Here is a 20022-nt window from a genome sequence, read left to right as displayed (position 1 = left end):
AAGGGCCAATTAGAAATTTTGGGATGTTAACATCTGCATATTGTGAGAAAAAAGAGACAAGTTGAGTCATTACAAATGGAATTTGCGGAAGGTTTTTTTGATTAGCTGACCTTCACATCAATTTATCTGAGCAACAAAAAAACTTAGGGGTTTCTAATATCTAACAAGTTTATTCAAAATGGAAACAAAATGTTGTGGCTAGATGACATTCCATTTGTATACTGGCAGCCCTCCCAACTCTCGAAAAACTAAATTTAGTTTTTTCTGGATTATATGTAATGGCTTTGCCAGCAAAAACTACTTTGATTCTAAACTTATGGAAATGCAGCTTGCTGCTAATATTATGTTTCAGCTTCTTGCTGTTGTTTGAAGAAAATCTCTTTGCAATAACCTTGTGGAATATTATGTGTGATTGTGAAGCAATTTACATTCTACTTCTTTATGTGCAGGTCTCCAATGATGGAGAGGTCTTCAGTAATTTTAAATCAATGACTCTGTTTGATGGAGCCTGCCAGACCTGCGATCCTGTGTCTGATGGGCTTTGTAAGCTAAAGGTATGTTGTTCATCTTACCTCGTTCCCTCATGGATAGAGGAGGGAATGTTACAACTGTTTCTCAGTATCTCACAAGAGTGCAACATGTATGAAAAAAAACAATTAGCTATATAATGTAGCTCCATTGTCATGGACCTTGGTTTAGCTTGGACATAGACATGGACACATCTCTCCTAGTTATTGTCTGGAGCAGAATGTCAGAACGTGTGACATCATTCCCCAGATACTGATACTGTAACACTTAGTGAATCCAGATATTGACATCATCATTCCCAGATTAATATGTTCTGGACAAGGCGTAGCTTTGGACATGCCAGCGGGTGGAGACGGAACAGATAATAAATGAATTTTAGCCCAGTAATGTTTCCTGAACAATACTCTCATTGTTTTCCAGGAGAAGACCTGTAACATAGATGGACTCTGCTACGCTGAAGGTGACACAAACCCCAGCAGTCCATGTCTACTCTGCAAGCCGGGGATCTCCAAGTTAACGTGGTCAGTCGCTGAAAGTAAGATCCCCAGTATTGTCTATGAATGCAATTTATAGAGAAGGAGCTCTGGGAAGCTTTAAGTTTCTTTCAATGGTAACTCCTCCTCGCCCACTCTTTTCCATGTTGGTGTTCCCCAAGGGTCAGTTCTTGGACCGCTTCTCTTTTCTCTGTCTCAAAGCCTCCTTTGGCTTACAGTACCATCTGTATGCGGATGACACTCAAATCTATCTGTCCACCCCTGACCTGTCTCCCTCAGTCCTGGATAAGGTCTCATGCTGCCTGTCAGCCATCTCATCATGGATGTCTGACCGATTCCTGAAACTCAGCCTGGATAAAACAGAACTCATCATCATCCCCCCCTCAAATTCCAAATCTTCCCCTGACATATATCTAACTGTTAACAACTGTTAACAACTGTTAACTGTTATTCGGCCCTCCCCTCAGGCACATTGTCTTGGCGTCACCTTTGATTCTGCCCTCTCATATACCCCCCATATTCAGAACATTTCCAGGTCCTGTCAATTTCATCTATGCAACATCTCCAAAACCTACCTGTCCTGACTCTCGGGGCTATTGTTGCATTCATTACTGCACACCTGTAGCAGGATCTCTGCACTGCTAGGTTCCAGGTTTCAAGGAAGAGGTTCGGGCATTCTAGAATGGACTGCATTAGCAAGCGGACCACCATAGGTGGCACACACACATGACACTGCCGTGAATTTAATGAGAGCTAATGAATTAGGTGTGCTGGGAATTATGTGAATGGGAAAGAGAAGGTTTGATTAACCACGGCTATTTGCTAACTACCAGTAATGTGCATGGTATCATACCCATCAATTATAATACCAATAAAACTATGATATTGGCTCACCACTGCAACCTTACCTCTAAAAATAACTTCATAAGAGCCATGATAACTCATTAATCTCTTGCAGACAATCAACCTCCAGTGCTTCATTCACTACCTGAAAAACTACAGACTTTTTATAGTGAAAACTTTGTGTACCAGTTTATGGGGTCAGACCCAGAGGGCTCCGCCATCTTGTTCATGCTGGACTCTGGACCAGAGGGGGCCTCTCTGTCTCCGGCAGGACTCTTGGTCTGGAAGGTCATGTCACAAGTCACAGAGAAGATTGTGTTCTCCGTCTCCGATGATTGCAATGCAAAGACTACAGGAATGGTGGAGGTGAGGTTTTCTGTATAATGTTTCACCATTGACAAAAGACTACATTATGGAAATTCATGCAAGTTGGTTTGGTCAATGCAAGTTGTGTTGAATAATTTACACCAGGGGGATGTAAGGGTTTGTTCACGCAGATGGTTGGCAGGCAGTTACAAAGTGGCTATGATACTCTACTCTGTTTATCATTGAAACAGATTATGGCACCACTCTAACTGTGACTGCTAACAATAGAAAATTTTACCCTTGGCAATGGCACACAGCTGCTGTTGGGTGGATATAGACTGGAAGTCAGAGGAGTTGCAGGAGATCAGCATATTTTAAAATATTATAAAAATAGGGACGGGGGAGTATATTTTAAAGAAAAAATGGACCAACAGCATTTCCGAGGTGTGACAATTGTCATCTGCCTGTCCTCATATGGCTAGCACCGGCAGCTAAGTATTTCTTAGCACCCTGATTTCCAACTCAATAACAATTTGGCTGTTAGAGATTAAGGAATCAATATAACAAATTCAATGAAAGTCAATGCAATGTCAGTAATTCCTGGATTGCAATGGAATTTCATTGAACTAATATAGTCCCTGCTTGGGGTTCTTATCAGAAGTGATTCTAAATCACATACACAAACACTGACTGTTTGGAAATGGCTCCTCCATTCATTTTAATGTCACATAGATCACAGAGATAGAATGCCTTTGAAGCCCTTGAGGTGGTGATTTACTTTGTGTATTTCCCTGGAAAATCTTCATCCCCGAGGGCCCCTAAACATCAAAGATCTGGTGACTACAGAAGAGTGTCTGATGATATCTGCACCCTCGGATAAAATATATCCTGCCTGCTTCTTGCAGGGGCTGCATGGGAGATGATTTCCATCAGTGTGGTGTGGATGAGGTTCAGCCATCTGGATGTCCTCCATTTTCAACCTTATTTTCTCCTAAATGTCCTATCACTTTCTGATTCTGGAGACATTAGAGATTGCATGAAAGCGGAACTATGGCCAAAAAGTGCAGTACAAATATCTATTAAGACTTGTAGTCAGTGGGAAAGTTAGGTAGGGATCATTTCCACAGACATGGCTGTTCATTCTATGGAGAGGGGAGGACTGGGTGAGTGAGAGGCACCCTATGCATTCTTTCCCATAGGAAACGTCAGTGGTCATTAGCTCCAACAGGATGCCCAGTGAGGGATGCAACAGTCCAGGGACAGCTTTACAGCCTTTTTGCCAAGGACAACGAAAATCCAGCCTTGGTCTTCTCCATTATAAATATTCCACTCTGCCTAGAAGTTACCTTGTGCCGGAAAGAAGTCACCCTCTCCTGCTTTGTCCACCACCATCATTGGTCAATCAAGAGGCTGAGGGCTCCAAATGTGGAAAAAGACTGCATGAAGGCTGAAGCAGCAGTGATGTCAGAGAGAATAGGGATCACACCGCCGGAGAGGAGTACTGTGCCAAGTGTCATAATGTGCAAATATTTTGAAAAAATCTTAACCTCATACATTGAATTTAGTTCTGCTCAATTCATTTTTAGTTCAAATTAGCCAAAAACCTTCCAAGTGCATCATTACAAAAAGTGTCCAAAGTCTCACAGTTGGCCCCATCCTGGCCTGGGTATATATACCAGTGTCATGCGGAGAAGGATTCTTGCTCTCTATATGGAGGCAGTGGTCTCCTTGTAGAGGTCTGACATATTTTGGACATTTACTGTTGAAAGCTGTTCCAGAAAAAGGGGAACTGAGAACAAGGAAATAGTTACTAATTGGTATTTAAATATAGTTATAAGTATTGCCTGTGTTCTCCCTGCAGCTGGTGATTTCCTAGTAACGACTTATCATGCCTTGTTCTACACTCTATCCAGAGGGCAACAACTCAAGGGTTTTGCTGCTTCGTGTTAAAGCTGCACCCCTTATGAATAGTGGTGGATATATTAAGGAAGCAAGAGGAAAAGTGTAATAAAAATGTATATACAGAATGGAAAAAACAGGGAGATCCTTGCACTGTACATTTATCAGTGCAGCTTCCTCTCCAACAAAGAGAACAGTGACAAGCACAATAGTGACCCCACAAAATCTGATACCACATGCTGAGACTAGTGGTCAAAGATAGCCGAGCCTTCGATCTTACACTGCAGATATAGTGATATTGTATGGTGGTATGGGGGTACTGTATAAGCACATAAAAAAACATTTCTATGTGTTCACAATAAGAAAGCAAATCTTATCTTTTTGAGACTGTGTCCACTGTAAATTCTATAAAAAATCTAACTATACCTATTTTGTTGATTATTTGATGATTTTCCTAGATTCTGGTAAAAGCCTGTGGCTGCAAGAACAATGGATCGTGTGTGGCAAATATTAACTTCCCTCCGGGAAAAGGGGAATATTTATGTGTCTGCACACCAGGATTTGAGGGAGAGAACTGTGAAACTGACACCAATGAGTGCCAATCCAATCCATGCAACACAGGAAGATGCATAGATCAAGTGAATGGCTACTACTGTGAATGTCCTCAGGGTCTGAAAGGTAGGTAAGGGATCGGCAGAGGTACAACACAACAAGGGGTAATAGTTTATTGAAATATATGTTTGATATTAACATTAATATGTAATATATATTGATATTTTACTATTAGTTGGCTGCATATATACTTTATTATTATCCAATCAACCCTTGGCTTCTGGACCATCACATGTGCTAATATCATGATGGCCACCAGCAATAAAGTAGTTGAAGAACATCAACAGTGACTACCAGAAGTTTGGGTTGAACCCATCACAGGCTAACTTCATCCCTAGGCATAGCAGTCAATGCCCAATTTGGCCAACGCTGACCCTCTATGTCCATGGGTTCTTTAATACAGGAATGTAAGGATTCTATCAACCCTCCTTAAATTTCTTGGGAAGAATGTGAACACCTTTGCATTTCTTTTGTCTATTTCTAGGAAAAACTTGTGAGGAAGATCTTGATGAGTGTCTATCTGCTCCCTGCTATCCCAGCGTCCTCTGTACAAACACCTTGGGCTCCTACACATGTGGTCCCTGCCCTCAGGGCTATGAAGGTGATGGAAAGATATGTGGTAAGATAATATTTTACACCTAATCAATGACAATGGCGGTCCATTTAGAGACTAGAATTGGGTGCGTGTAAACCCAAGAACAAACATTGTACTTGATCTTGACAGTCCAAGGTGATTCTATTTTTCTTTCTATGCCAATCTTCCTTTAGTTTCACCTGGCGGTAACACATTAATTGTCCCTATACTTACTCCACACCCCAGAAAAGAGAATGAGACTTAAATACATTAAGCCTGGAGCAGCACATCAATTAGGTCCATTTTGGTCAGTTCCTTGGCTTACACTTTCTCACAGCTAGCCATGCAGGTAGAGGATATGATTTTCAATCTTTGGGTCCAGTTTCAAGTCATGTTTAGGCAAAATGTTTTCTTATAGATATATATATAGGGATTTTGTGATGGTATAAATGTTCTTGGTGGGAATGTTCATCTTTAAAAATTCTTAAATATAAAACCCTATCACTTGTAGACTAAGGATCCTAAGAAGCTACCCTTTTATATGTTCTTAGTAATGCAATGCAATGGATGCCTACTGGAAGATAGTCAACATGGCCCCCATCTATGAATATATACAATATACATTAATGCAGGGAAAGGTGTTGATTTTCCTTTGTCAACACTTTGTCTGCATTATGACAACATAACCTTCCACCAAAAAGGAGGGAAAGGAGAAGAGAACCCGCAAATCACATAACAACCTCCACCAATAGACTGCTACTCCTGCTTTTATATCAAAGTCTTATGTGTTTTATTATTCTGTGTTTATTTGTGCAGTGCAGATATTAACAACTCCCCTCCCATCAACAACTAAATCGCCAACCACAGAAGGTTATTACAGGCACAATACAAGCAGAGCAAATGGAAGACACCAAGGTAATACCATGCAGAACCATTGGTGAATCCCAATAGTTGGGGACCATTGTGATGAAGTGTAGAGCTGGAGGCAAAAGCTGATGGAATGCCAGATTTAGGTGTTATTGGTCTTTAAGAAGTATTAAATGTGGACCTTTCCACTCACCCCTAACCCAAAAAACCCTGCCATATGTAAGTGAAGAAACATATCTGTAAAGGATAAAAAACTTAAAACGTAAACTTACCTTATACCCATCTTCCTCATCGTTGGGTGGGACATTACTGACCTTTGCAATTCAGTGCATATCAGAAGCAGAAGCATATCAGGTAGGATCAAGGCACCCATTGTATCTTCTCATGCTGTATCGAACAGGACTGTACATGTGATGTCATTCTTGCACCATGGAAGGAAAATGGGTAAAAGGTAAATATAGTTCACATTTTATTCTTCACAGACATGTTTTTCAGCAACATTTTCACAATGTTTCACTTAGTGAATTATATACTTTAAGAAACCTTCCATGAGATCTAACTCAAATAGAATGTTACATTAGTTGCTCCTCTACCCCTCTCCATAGAACGATTGCTTTGGTAATTAAGCGGCACACTAAAGTCATAATAAACAAATGTTAATTTCCTAGAACAGGATAATTAATTATTGTACAGCCAATGGCAGGGAATATTTTTCTACATTCCTAAATAATTTGCTGACACTTAGCTATGTATAAGTCAGCAAAGTGGAACAAGTATTTATTTTATAGATACTTTTGTAGAGAGTAAAGGGGGTTTTAGTTTTGTTATTGAGCAAATCCAGGAACAAAATTTCAGAATAAATTTCAGCTTTATTGCGAATTGTCCGTCTTGACCACTTGATTTATGGAACAAACCCATAGATGGTCTACAACAGTCGCCAACTGGTGGTTCGCCAGAAAATTTTTGTGATCTGCGGCTCTGCCCCCCGTATGGACACAACCCACCCCATCGCAGGCTCAGACCTGCTTGCTAAACACCCTGGGGGGAAAGTACCACAGAGCTGTAGACACAAATTTTGCTACATCCACAGCTCTGCGCTACTGTCCCCCTGGGGTTTTGGCAAACAGGTCTATGGGAGAGTGGGGTAAGTGTGGGTGGGTTCTGGCATCATGAAATCACTCTGGGAGAAGTTACTTCCCCTTGAGGGACACACAGCTCCCCGTGCATGCTTGGTCCAAGTTTGGTGCATTTAGTAGTCCTTGAGGTTGGAAACGTTGGCAACCACTGGTCTACATACCAAAACAGGTTATCCAAGTTTTATGGTTTCTCAACCATTGTAGGTATAAATACCAAAGTTTCTTTGACAAAAAGCAGCAGAACCATCACTAAAGTTATAAAATATTTTCTAAGGTGCCATCATTTCCATTATTCTAGGTTCCTCTACAAAATCATTTAACACACCTGTATTACTCCCTGGTAACCCAAGACCAACAGCACCAAGCAGGAGTTCTGAATCTCTTGTGCAGACCACACGGAACGTCCCATCTCTTCTGACCATCAGTGATTCAAGAAGATCTACAATCTCCAAAATGCTGAATGGTCGGAGAACGCCTTCCTACTTTTCTCGGAATGGGTTGTATAACAGTCACATAACCAAGACCAGTTACAAAGGTCTTTACAGCAGTGGGATTCCGACTGTACAAACCATTACTAACTCCTCCAGATACCAGCAAGAGAGGACAAAGGACTACGTAGTCAAAAAGCCTGCTGATGGCTCATTAACCAACACCATTACTGATTCCAAACTTGGACGAAGCTTCCATGTAGGCACTTCCCGACCTCAGCTGAATTTGACAGAAGAGAGGGGGGAATTAAAGAGTCCAGGGACAGTGGCTCCAGAGAGGCTAACCTGTGCTGATTCTCCTTGCTTCCGTGGTGTTGCCTGTGAACCAAACAAAGATGGAGGGTTTAAATGTGGAAGGTGCCCCTATGGATATTTTGGTGATGGAGTCAATTGCAAAGGTAAGATTGTCCATAAATGTATATGTGAATATTAAGTGTTGTAGACCTTGGGTTGTCCCCAATCTTATCACCCATGATACCCAGAAAACTAAAATCTTAGATGGGGTCTGATGGGCTGAGTCAGCTAATGATATACCAAATGTCATGGACACCCCAATAGTAAGATCTACTTGCCATAACTACTGATCCTGTACCTGTCCACCTGAGAGATGTAGGTGCCCTGCTGAAATTTGTGCGTTCTATCTCTTTCCATCACAGCATTCTTTCTCCAAAAGGGATCCTCCAGAGGTTGCTAGGGGTTCCTGGAGCAATCTGTGCCTCTTAGGTCAGTTTAAGTGACCCCAATGATCCCCAATGTAAAAGGAATTCTTCCTAATAACCACCACACTAATACATTGTGAGCTGTGGATATAGTAATTATAGCAGGGGGTCCCTGAAGACCTGAAAGTTATTTTAACGGTTCCCCAACGTTAAAAAGTCCATTCTCTGATTGCAATTTGTTAAAATTAAGGGTTTAGTTCACCTTTAAAAGTGTATAGAAGGAACCTATGTGGCAGCGATCTATACTCAGATCGTCCACTATAGTATTTGGTTTTAGGAATGGTTTTGGGCCAAATGTGGCTCTGGGCAATATTTAAGTTGGGCCCCCTAACGCACAGCATTCCAGCTCCCTATACCCCTGTGATTTAGTCAACTTTGGCCTTGGAGAAGGCGGGGTCCCAGGGAATTTGCCCAGTTTGCCAGCTAGTCTAAAACCAGCTTTCACGGAGACAGTTCCTGACTGATGGTGAACATTGCAGCAATCTTCCCTTGTGTTTTTCATTGTCTTTATTTTTGATTGTAGTTCCACTTTACAGAACATAATAAACTAATACAGAAGCCAGCGGATCCTTTTGATAAATCTTTTTTCCAGTAGCTTTGTATTTAATCCTGTCTCCAAGTATCTGACTTCTGTTGGAACAGATTTAATTACGCCATTCATTATCTCTCTCGAATGTAGCAATTTGCCGGCATCCGTGTGGAAGAAATATGGAATGCTCAGCTCCAAATGTTTGCAAATGTAAGCCGGGCTATTCCGGATATAACTGTCAGACTGGTAAGCGGCCGTACACACTCATTTGTTCAAGTAAATGTTTACATGTGAGAATAATGCGACTCTTTATAATTATATTTGATGTGCTGCAGCTGTGTGCCGCCCGGACTGCAAGAACCGTGGGAAATGTGTGAGACCCAACGTGTGCGAGTGCGCTCCTGGATATGGGGGGACCACGTGCCAAGAAGGTGATTATTAACTGTGCACTGTGTCCTGATTTGATTATTAATCCTCTGGAATATTACAATTGACCATTTTCTGGATGGTGGAACAGTGGATTAAATTCCCCAGAGGATTCTTTTAACTCATTGAGATTTATTTGAAATTTGAATATGTGCCCCTCCCCTAATGCCTAATAAGGTGCTGCCCTTATACCATTGGATATTTCATACCTTTTATAACAGAATCTCCAGTGGAAACCTGGGACACCATTTTTTCCCAATGTGAATGCTGCCAACATGGAGTCTCCAAAAGGGCTAAGAGGGCAGCATGTGATTTATTTTGAACAAAAATAAAATATCAATTTAGTATTTGTTTGCGCTGTACCATGTCCAGTGACCCAACTTAAGGCTGAGGTGTCAAGGGGGACTTAAAAGTTTCAAAGTTCAAAAACATTACATATTACAGCATACCGGTCTTTAGATTTCTTTTTTCATTGGGTGATCCTGCCAGTAATACTTCTTGTCCTAGCGTGACAATGCTTATTCCCCATACTATACCCAGCAGAGGCCGATATATCGAGGTGCAGTGTGTGCTGCACAAGGGCCCCTGATAGACCTCAGCCAGCAGGGGTCACTGCAGCAGCTCATAGGTTTTTGGCTTGCAAGCTTGAAGAGAAGGACTCTAAAAGTTGCTGCAGGGACCCCTGCTGGCTAGGGACTGCACATGCAACTAGAAGTGAAAAAGGGTAGAAAGAGAAAAAAAATTGAATGGAGGGGGGGTCAATTTTGCACAGCTATCCTATGTTGTCTGTTCTTACTAGAATGCAGAAAACCAAATATTCAAAATTCCTGGCAGGATTGATGGATATGTTTTTGGGTATGGCAGAGTTGCCTTTGGCACAGGAAGTTGGGTACAGGTAGTATTTCGCATCCTATGGTGGGGACACTCATTGATATTTTGTTCACCATATAATATATGACTGGCTATTGGATAGTAAGTACTGATGAGCAATATTTAGTTTTAGTAAATTTGTGCTAAACATCAAAGCTCCTTAACATGGTATTAGGAGCCATGAAGAAAATCAGTGGGAACATGTCCCAAAGTGAAAGTTGTTTTACAAAAAGTATAATCAACTTTACTTTTAGTGACACTTCTAAAATTTGTAATATAACTTTATTCTCTGAGTCGGCCATTGTCTTTAATGAGACAAAGCTTATCTAAATCTCCAATCCTTTTTTCATTTTGGATAAAGTAGGGGGGGTTTTCATCGCTCTCTGTGTTGCTGATGTGGAGCTGTACCCCCTCCGGTGATCATTAGGGTTGCAAATGAGAACATCTACATTTTTGGAGTTGAGTTGAATAGGAATTGAGAAAAAAATCTTACTCTACCTGTGTACAGATACTCTCTTTCTTCTGACTCAGGACAGGAATCAAAATATCCCAAAAAGATTAAATGTATAAATATGTGTGTGTGTGTGTATATAATATAATATACCATAAAAATGTCATACTGTATATTTGTACAATATTCCTGGTTTCTCAGACCCCCATCATTAGAATAGAATTTCTATGTTGTAGTGAACTGGCCTGTGTAAAAAAAAAAAAAGCACTGTCTTGCACCATCTGCTGGTCAATGTGGGCATTGCAGTACTCTGGTACTATATGACTTTTACAAATGAAAGATTTATAAGCCAAAAATAACAACCCATCAGCCAATGGGAGCGCTCTCTGCATTTACTATAACAACACAGCTCTGTCTATTGTTATTGTAAATAGAACACAGCCCTTCCATTGGTTAGTGCTTGTTAGGGAGTGCTCCTCCCCACTGGATATCAGATATGCTGGTTAATGGGTTTTCAAGGGCTGGCTTGCTGCACTTGTTTTCAAGAGGAAAATTGCATCACAAAAATGTATTTTTGATAAATTTGTGCTAAACATCAAAACCCCTTAACATGTTATTAGGGGCTAATAGGAAAATCAATGGGAACATGTCCCAAAGTGAAAGTTGTTTTAGAAAAAGGTATAGTCAGCTTTTTTCAGTGACACTTTGACAAGTCTTCAGAAAGTTCTTAAAAAACCATAATTAATAATGTCATTATTTTTTCATTTATTTTTAGCTTATTGTGATCCACCTTGTGAACATGGAGGGACTTGCCAAGCTAGGAATGTCTGTTCCTGTCCATTTGGTTATGTTGGACCTCGCTGTGAAACAAGTAAGTCGGGATCAGGAAATATATCCCAAAAATAAAAAACCTTTTTTATTGCTGGCCCTCCCTCTAGAAATACCAGTTGTCTGGCTGGCATGGTTGGTATTAAGTCAATGATTGAAAACAAGCCAGGAGATATTTATTACTGACTTTACTGGCTGTATGCTTTCTCCAGGTCAGTGATTGAGAAATGATTAAACCTGGAATATTGGCAGAAAAGTTAGGCAACTAGTAAGAGAGGGAGGGGGGGTTCTGTAATCACAATTTAGCTAGTTTTGTCAGTGAACTTCCTTTAAATCTTAACATTATTATTATAATGCTCTGTGATCAGCATTCTGGAGAGCCGGACTGCTGCAGAACACAAATCTCAGTGATATGACACGCCCCCTGATCTGTGCTCCAATCATCTATGCTCACACTTCAGTGTTGATTGGAGCACTGAGCAGGGGGCGTGTCTGACAGCTGAACTCTGCATTGAGCAGCGGTCTGGCTCTCCAGCATGCAGCCAGCACAGGGAAGTAGTGGTAAAATTTAAAAAAAAGGACCCTATGCAGTGCGTTTGCAGCTGGACTGCATTACAACAATGATAAAGAAAAGTTAAACTGAGTTTTAGATTACTGTCTATGTTGTGCAGAAATAACCAAAATCTAGTATTGTGATGTGTAATAAAACCCAAAAACAAGCATTCAGTTTATTGCAACTTAGTAGTCCATAGATGGCTGCATTTGTTTTCTCTTTTCAGACTTTTCTTTGCTTTACTTTGCCTAAAACAGGAAACTAGTTCAGGCACTAAATGTAGGGACTAGAAAGAGTTATATAATACATTTTTGTTTTGAGTTTGCTATGCTTTAGTCTGCTTCCTTAACTGACTTAACAAAGATAGATTGGAAGCACAGCCTCAAAGTTTACCAAAAGCACCACCTACAGGTGAAAACATGCATTGCGGGTTGACCATTCAGGCAAAATAGAGCTTTGTGAGTAGTAGTGTTATGTCCATACTGAGGGCTTAAATACACAGGATCATTGCTGATGATGTAGCTGATTCCAGCTCGACCTGGAAATGATCTCTATATCTGTGTGCAATTGGCTTCTAATAGGAAGCAGATATTAGGTAGAAGTCATTAGCAAAACCACTTCAGAGATGAGGAGATGATCCATCCTGTACAGAAATGCTCCTATACCTGACAGTATTGTATTTTCTTCATACAGTGGTGTGTAACCGACACTGTGAGAATGGAGGTGAATGTGTGGCCCCTGATGTGTGCAAATGCAAACCTGGTTGGAGTGGACCCACCTGTAGCACAGGTAAGTGTTTTTGTGATGAGAAATAAATAAATAATCAAGTTAATGCATCAAAACAGCCTGAACTGTCTGTCCAGTTCTATTTTGACTCCAGTTTTATTTTAGTGCACTGGTACAACCCAAATTTCCTAAATTGATAATGTTGGGACCTCCTTTGCTTTTACATTAGTAATGTAGGAAAGTTGGTGGGTTAGGAATGGTGCCCACTTCGTGTGGGACAAGCAGGCTGTAACTGAGTTTTTAAAAAGCCAGATCCACCTATCTGTATACTTGTCTGAGGTCAGAGACTCAGAATCCAAGCCAGGAAACCAGTATTTTCATTGATGAGTTTAGTAATAGCAGCCTCCATTAATGTTTCATGATACGTCCCTTTAAATAGTGGTGCTTCAACCATGTTATACACAGGGAAGCTGACATTCCCTCAAAGATTCTCTATTGGGAATCAATTACTTCCATTGAAACACATGGACCTGGAAGGTTTCCACAAGGGAATGTCCAATTTCCTGTTTTATAAATAGAGCCATGTGTCTGACTTTTAAATATTTTATGTGTCAGTTTAAATTGATTTTATTTTAAGATTTCCTTTTCTGTTTGAATTAATTTAGCGGTGTGCCAGCCTGTGTGCCTCAATGGCGGCACTTGTGTGAAGTCCAACGTTTGTCTCTGTCCCCATGGCTTCTATGGAGCTCAGTGCCAGAATGGTGAGTTTTCTGCTGTTTACTGTCAACTTACTATATGAAACACAGAAATATATAGGAGTGCAAGTCTGATACAAATTAGGTAATATATTCTAAAATCTATTTTTCTAAAATGTTTTTTACCGTATATACTCAAGTATAAACCAAGATTTTTCTTTGGCCCCAAAATGCCATCTTATGTCAAATCCTAGTTTATATTGGGATCAATTGGCAAGTGCACAGCGATGTGGCTGGTCCATAATCACCAGCGTGTTTGCCATCTATGGTTCTCCGCCAAAGGTGGAAGAGTATGCTAGGTGAAACTGATATAGCTACCTCTCTTTGTACCAGGTGAATCTCCTCGGTTCTGCCTATCCTTTGGATCCCCCAGCTGCTGCCAACATACTGGTCCTGCTCCCCACTAGGGATGAGCGGCAATGCCTCTGGCATTCTCTCGAAAATTTCCCTGAACTTCTGATGGGTCCGGGAAATTTCAGCCAACCGATTTCTCAGACCCATCGGAAGTTCCAGGAAATCATTACAGGAGGATTCCCAGGGCTGCATTCATTCATGCAGCCCATGAATGAATGCAGCCCTGGGAATCCTCCTGTCAGTGTGCGATCCCTGGCACTAGAGGTAAAATGGGGACAAGTCTCCCCATTCAAAACCTCCAGTGCTCTCTGATTGGCTGAAGAAAGGAAAACGGGGAGACTTGTCCCCATTTAACCTCTAGTGCCGGGATCGGACACCGAGCTGATCAATGAATACAGCCGTGGCTGTATTTATTGATCAGCACAGCCCGCGGGACTTTTTTTTTTTTTTAGAATTTCTTTTAAGGAAAATTCGATCTCGATCGGCAAATTTACACTGGTTGTTGTTGCTTACAATTTGGGTAAGCAAGAACAGCCAAATTCACTACGAAATTGAGTTTAAAAATCTCGCTCTCTCATCCCTACTCCCCACCGCCATTATTCAGCCTCATTGTTGTGGGGATTCTGTAATCAGGCTGATTAGAGGCAGTAGCCTACAGAAGCTAGGGTACTGCTAGTCCCAGAGGACACTGAGCCTGCAGGTGGAGAACATGCAGTAGGCATCAGAAGTACTTCATTGGCTAGAACAAAGAGAAGAAGCTCTACCATTCCCTTCCAGCATGCTCTGCTGTCCATTCTGCATTACAAGGAGACCAGTGGCTGGTGGACTAGTGAGGGAGGACCATACTGGTGATGCAGTAAACTGGAGGACCAAAGTGGAAGTGAGACCAGTGGGGAAACTGAATCCAGAAGCAGTACCACTGTTTCTGTAATAAGCAGCTTCCAAGAATTTACCTGGCAAACTTTTTTAAGTTCATTCTCATATATTTATATACAGGTAGTCCTTGGGTTACATACGAGATAGGGACTGTAGGTTTGTTCTTAAGCTGAATTTGTATGTAAGTCGGAACAGGTACATTGTTTAAATAAATGCAATTAGGACAGATGTTTCTCTCAACATATTATTAGGCAGTGTGGTGTCAGTTACTGTATAAAATCCTCACTGTGAGTTAATCTCAAACAAAGCAAAAAAAAATCTTTAGAGAGCCTAGACATTCATTAACTTCTGGAGCAATCACCCACAACCTCAGCTGTGTTTAGCAATAGATTTCTTCTGCAAGTCATGCAAACTGCCCCCTTCCCCGTTCAAGCCTCCAATCTGCACACAGTGAGCAGGGAAGCCCCGTTTGTATCTAGGAGGCATCAGATGTCCTTAATGGGGGAACTACCTGTATAGCAAACTGAAAAAGTTTAGGTTCAAACCATTTTGGGATGAAAGTCAAACTCCATCCCTAATGGTAATCAGTGATTCCTTGCTTTAAAATATTACACTGTTTTCCCATTATCATTGTCATACTGACCTTTACATTCCTCAACAATGACCATAGACTTATACTCGATCACTATATTGTATGATTCCAGCGGTGTGCAGCCCCCCGTGTAAGCATGGCGGTCAGTGTATGAGAAACAATATGTGCAGCTGTCCAGAAGGTTACATCGGGAAAAGATGTCAGACAAGTAGGTGAATGGGAACTTCTGTTTACTGTTCTGTATCCCATTTCTGATTTATAAAGAAAAAATTGAAATAATTTGGAGAAGAGAGCTAAGAAGAAAGAGGGAGATGGAGAAGAGCAGATATTTCAAACAGTGGAAAAAAAAGAGGGCAAAGAAGGCGAGGTGGGGAGACACAAGGTGTGGGGAAGGTAGGAGGGAGACTAGAAAGAAAGGAGAGAGAGAGAAGGAAGAAGGGAAAGATAGAAGAGAGAGAAGAAAGACAAGACGAGGAGAGAAAGAAAAGAGATCAAGGAGATAAAGGGCAGAAAGATTGGAGAGAGAGGGGCAAGAGAGAAGAGGGAAGGGAAAGATAGAAGAAAGACGGGAGAGACAAGAGAAAGGGGAGAGAGAAAAAATATAAATGATTTGATAGTAAAAAGAGTGAAAAGAGCAGATATGTCAAACAATAAAAGAAAATGAGGGCAAAGAAGGAGAGATGGGGAGACACAAGGTGTGGGGAAGGTAGAAGGGAGAGTAGAAAGAAAGGAGAGAGAGAAGAGAGAAGGGAAAGATAGAAGAGAGAGGGGAGAGAAAGATGAGAAAGTAAGAGAGAGAAGTGAGAATGGGGAAGAGAGAGAAAAGACAAGAGAGAAAGGAAGATAGAAAGTAAGGAGATAACGAGGAGAGAAAAGAGACATTTCAGAGAGAAGGGAGTGGTGAGAGACAAGATATAAAAGAAGAGAGAGGGGAGAGAGAAGAGAGAAATAGGAGAGACACATGAGAGGGGAGAAAAAAAGAAAGAAAGGGGAGAGACAAAAGAAAAGGGGAAGAAAGAAGAAAGAGGAGAGAGGAGAGAGGAGAGAGCCAAGAGAGTAAGGTAGAGAGAAGAGACAGAAGAGAGAGGAGAGAGAAGAGACAGGAGAGAGAAGAGACAGGAGAGAGAGGAGAGGGAAGAGACGGGAGAGAATATAGAGAAGAGAGGGGAGGGAGACATGTGAGAGGGGAGAGAAAAGAAGGAAAGAGGAAAGAGAAGAGAAAAGGGGAAAGGAAAAGAGTGAAGAGAGAGAAGATAGAGAAGAGAGAAAGGAGAGAGAGACATGTGAGAGGGGAGAGAAAAGTAACAAAGGGGAAAGAAAGAGATAAATTGAATCAGGATGGCCAGGAAATTCCAGCAGTGTGACCAGGGGGTTCCAGAGGATGAATACAATTTCTTGCTATGATTCTGTAAGTACCTAATACAGTGTTCTCCTCAGCTCCTTTTAGCTGGGCACACCACCCGGCACTTTTCAGTAACTGACCAGTTGGTTGGGTTTAACAGTTGGGTTTAAAATGAGAAGAGGAAATCAATAGTGAAAATGCAGAATATGCTAAAACATGTCAATGAATGAGAGGGTATGAGAGGGGGTCATTGTAAGCATCTACATGGACTCCTATTTCCCTGGAGCCCAGTGTCCCCCATTATATTATCCCTTAACCTGATGATACATGATAAACTAACCTCTATTTCCTTTTGTATCATCCTTTACCCCAACAATGTGCTGGGACATATTCCTTCCACCCCTCCTTCCCTATACAACACATAATCGGCCAAACTGCTTTACTCTCTCCAAGACTGGAAAAGATAAATATCCCGGGTGATCCAGCAATCAATTTATGATTGACAATCCTCCCAAAACATTTTTCATAAATACAATTGTAAATAAATTGTTTTCATCCAGTTGACTGATAATATTTCATAGTGTAAGGAATAATCATGGAACGGATAGCAGTAAGAGATGGACAAACAGGAGAGAGAAAATAGAACAACAGAAAGAAGGAAAGATAAATATGGATCCATTCTGAACGTTCTGCCTTTTCATATTCTGGTTTTAGGTGTTTGTGACCCAACATGTATGAACGGAGGAAAGTGTGTCGGTCCCAATATTTGTTCGTGTCCATCAGGCTGGAAAGGAAAGCGGTGCAATATACGTAAGTGGATTCATTACCATAAATGTCTGTGTATATTAGTACTCTATACGTGAGTTCTGCCATTCCTCAATAAGCAATGAGACTCCTAGAAATCATAATCTCGATGTTCCTTTAACTAATTACATAAAACATACGATTAGCCTGTGAACCAAAAACCCAACAACAATGAATTCAATCCATTATATAATGTTATTTTAAAGAGTGTTATTCTGTTCCCGTTGTATATTTACCTTAATTGATTGAAATGTTGGTTTCTAATTTCCACAGCAATATGTCTTCAGAAATGTAAGAATGGTGGTGAGTGTATTGACCCCAACACATGCCAGTGCCCCCCGGATTGGGAAGGGGCGCAGTGCCAGAGTCGTAAGTAACGCTTTGTATTTCGCTGTGCTGTGGTTTTGTTTATATACATTTATATCATTAGCCAGAAATGTCTCTCTTGTTCATTGTGTTTTCTGTATTATTTCAGCCGTGTGTAATTACAAGTGTTTATATGGTGGTCGTTGTACATCGCCTAACGTATGTTCCTGTCGCCCTGGATATTCCAGAGTGACATGTAGCCAGAGGATACAGGTAAAAAATGTGGTTTTTAACTATGGAGCTATTACTAGATTGTCACATTTAAATGCACTTTTTGAATTCAGTTAAAGCTATTTAGTGGAATATCTAAGCCACTTTATTGGGTGTCCAACACATACCCCACCATTAATGCCACACATGCAGGAACTGGGGCTGATCTGAGGTCTGAGTGCATATAAATTGGGGCTTACAGGAAGAATGCACTAACTAAATTGAATGTGCATAAAATGATGATCAGAGTTGTGATGGTGTGTGAATTAGGGCTGATTCAGGCTAGTAGTCCCAAACACAAGATTACATAGACAGGTCACAGTCCAAAGTAAAAACACATTACATACAGTATATACTTGACAATAAAATTAAGAGTTTTTGACCTGAAAATGTAATTAAAAAAAATAATCTTGGTTTTTACTCCAACCACTAGATGGCAGTGTGTCCTCGTGTGAAGTGTAAAACCATCTCTTGCATACTTAGAATTTCAAGTACTTTTTACATGAGGACACAGCTCCATCTACAGGTGACCAACAACAATGCACACAGGATCATTTAGGAGTAAATGACCCATCATACCTAACTCACAAAGTACAAAATACTTTTGCCTGTAAAAAAAAGGGAAGGAATAATAAACAGAGCAAGCCTATGTTTTTAATTTTTGGACATTTTTTAAAGAATGGATTTAAAAATACCACACCATGAATAAATGTATTTACACAAATTTTTTTAGATTATTATTTATTTATTATGTTTATTTTATTTCTTTTGACTATTGTTCCGAATGTTAGCAGTGATAGCTACATTTCGTGCCATAGGTTTACCCTGGAATCAATGTAGTTTTTCTGTTTTTTCATGCCTATGTAGGTATTTTGATTTATATTTGAGTATATATGTCTTCTACGGTCATTTTGTTTTAAATAGAAAATACTTTCACTGCCTTCAGTATTCATATGGTTTTCTATTTTATTCTGCAGGGAGCACGCGGGTGAAGGAAAACTAAACTGAGTGCTACAGAAAACACTGACAAAGTGAACTAAATATCCAGCAGGACTTGATTGTACTCACCACATGATATTTAAAAATCAAATATCAGTGGTGTTACTAAGATCAGAGAACATGACTCAGAGGATACAAAGGTAGAGCTGGCTTATACCTGGATCATTATACAACAGGAGAATCACATTGGGTGAAACAGAAACATCTGAGATTCTCATATTACACCTTTTTTTGAATGAGCAGCTGTAATTCAACCAGGACCTGCTACTGAAACTGTTATTTATGTATATTCTCAAATATGGAAACTTTATTTGGTATTTTTAGATTTGGGTTTTTAATGTAATTTAAAAAAATACTATAACAAGATTTTTTTTAAAGAAATTTTATTGTGTGTTTGTTCAACCCTTACAAGACCAAAGATCATTGACGCCTAGATTTCAAAGCCAAATACTGTGCGGTTAATCTAACAATTTTGCACATATAAATAATGTATATTTTTAAATGATATATATAATTATTCTTTAATACATTCCAAACTCTGCTCAGTTTTTTATGTTAATAGCAGCCAGTTTTTTATGTTAATAATGCAATTGTATCATATTATTACACTATTAAACAGATGAACAAAACAAAAGTGTTCATTTGCAGAATGAAGGCTTTCCTCAATCATCAATAAAGCCTCCAGCCTGCAAATCAGATGAGATTACATGATCAGGAGCAACTCTTATTTTGGATTGTCAATGGGAATCCCTTGTTACTTAAAACTGAGATTGAAAGCCAGTAATGACATGGAAAGTCAATTCCTCGAACTCATAGGGATCATATGGCCATCATGCAAGTTAATATACAGGTTGTGGGTGTAAGGGGTTAAAAGG

At 40.3% G+C, this 20022-nt stretch overlaps 1 protein-coding gene across 1 annotated transcript in view; it reads left to right on the top strand.

Annotated features, from left to right (window-relative positions):
• VWDE (von Willebrand factor D and EGF domains) overlaps positions 1-19590 on the top strand; it is a 42284-nt gene extending 22694 nt beyond the window's left edge. The window contains exons 14-30 of the mRNA XM_072413425.1: positions 450-554; positions 949-1063; positions 1981-2231; positions 4529-4748; positions 5167-5301; positions 6073-6171; positions 7558-8145; positions 9146-9241; positions 9331-9426; positions 11518-11613; positions 12817-12912; positions 13515-13610; positions 15539-15634; positions 17483-17578; positions 17846-17941; positions 18048-18151; positions 19126-19590. Coding sequence (XP_072269526.1) covers positions 450-554; positions 949-1063; positions 1981-2231; positions 4529-4748; positions 5167-5301; positions 6073-6171; positions 7558-8145; positions 9146-9241; positions 9331-9426; positions 11518-11613; positions 12817-12912; positions 13515-13610; positions 15539-15634; positions 17483-17578; positions 17846-17941; positions 18048-18151; positions 19126-19140 — 2400 coding nt within the window. The 3' untranslated portion in view covers positions 19141-19590. The remainder of the gene's footprint in view (positions 1-449; positions 555-948; positions 1064-1980; positions 2232-4528; positions 4749-5166; positions 5302-6072; positions 6172-7557; positions 8146-9145; positions 9242-9330; positions 9427-11517; positions 11614-12816; positions 12913-13514; positions 13611-15538; positions 15635-17482; positions 17579-17845; positions 17942-18047; positions 18152-19125) is intronic.
• Positions 19591-20022: the final 432 nt, after the last annotated feature.

This window comes from Pyxicephalus adspersus, chromosome 5, assembly GCF_032062135.1.
Source record: "Pyxicephalus adspersus chromosome 5, UCB_Pads_2.0, whole genome shotgun sequence".
NCBI classification, from domain to species: Eukaryota; Metazoa; Chordata; class Amphibia; order Anura; family Pyxicephalidae; genus Pyxicephalus; species Pyxicephalus adspersus.
This window is presented reverse-complemented; position numbering and strand designations above follow the sequence as displayed.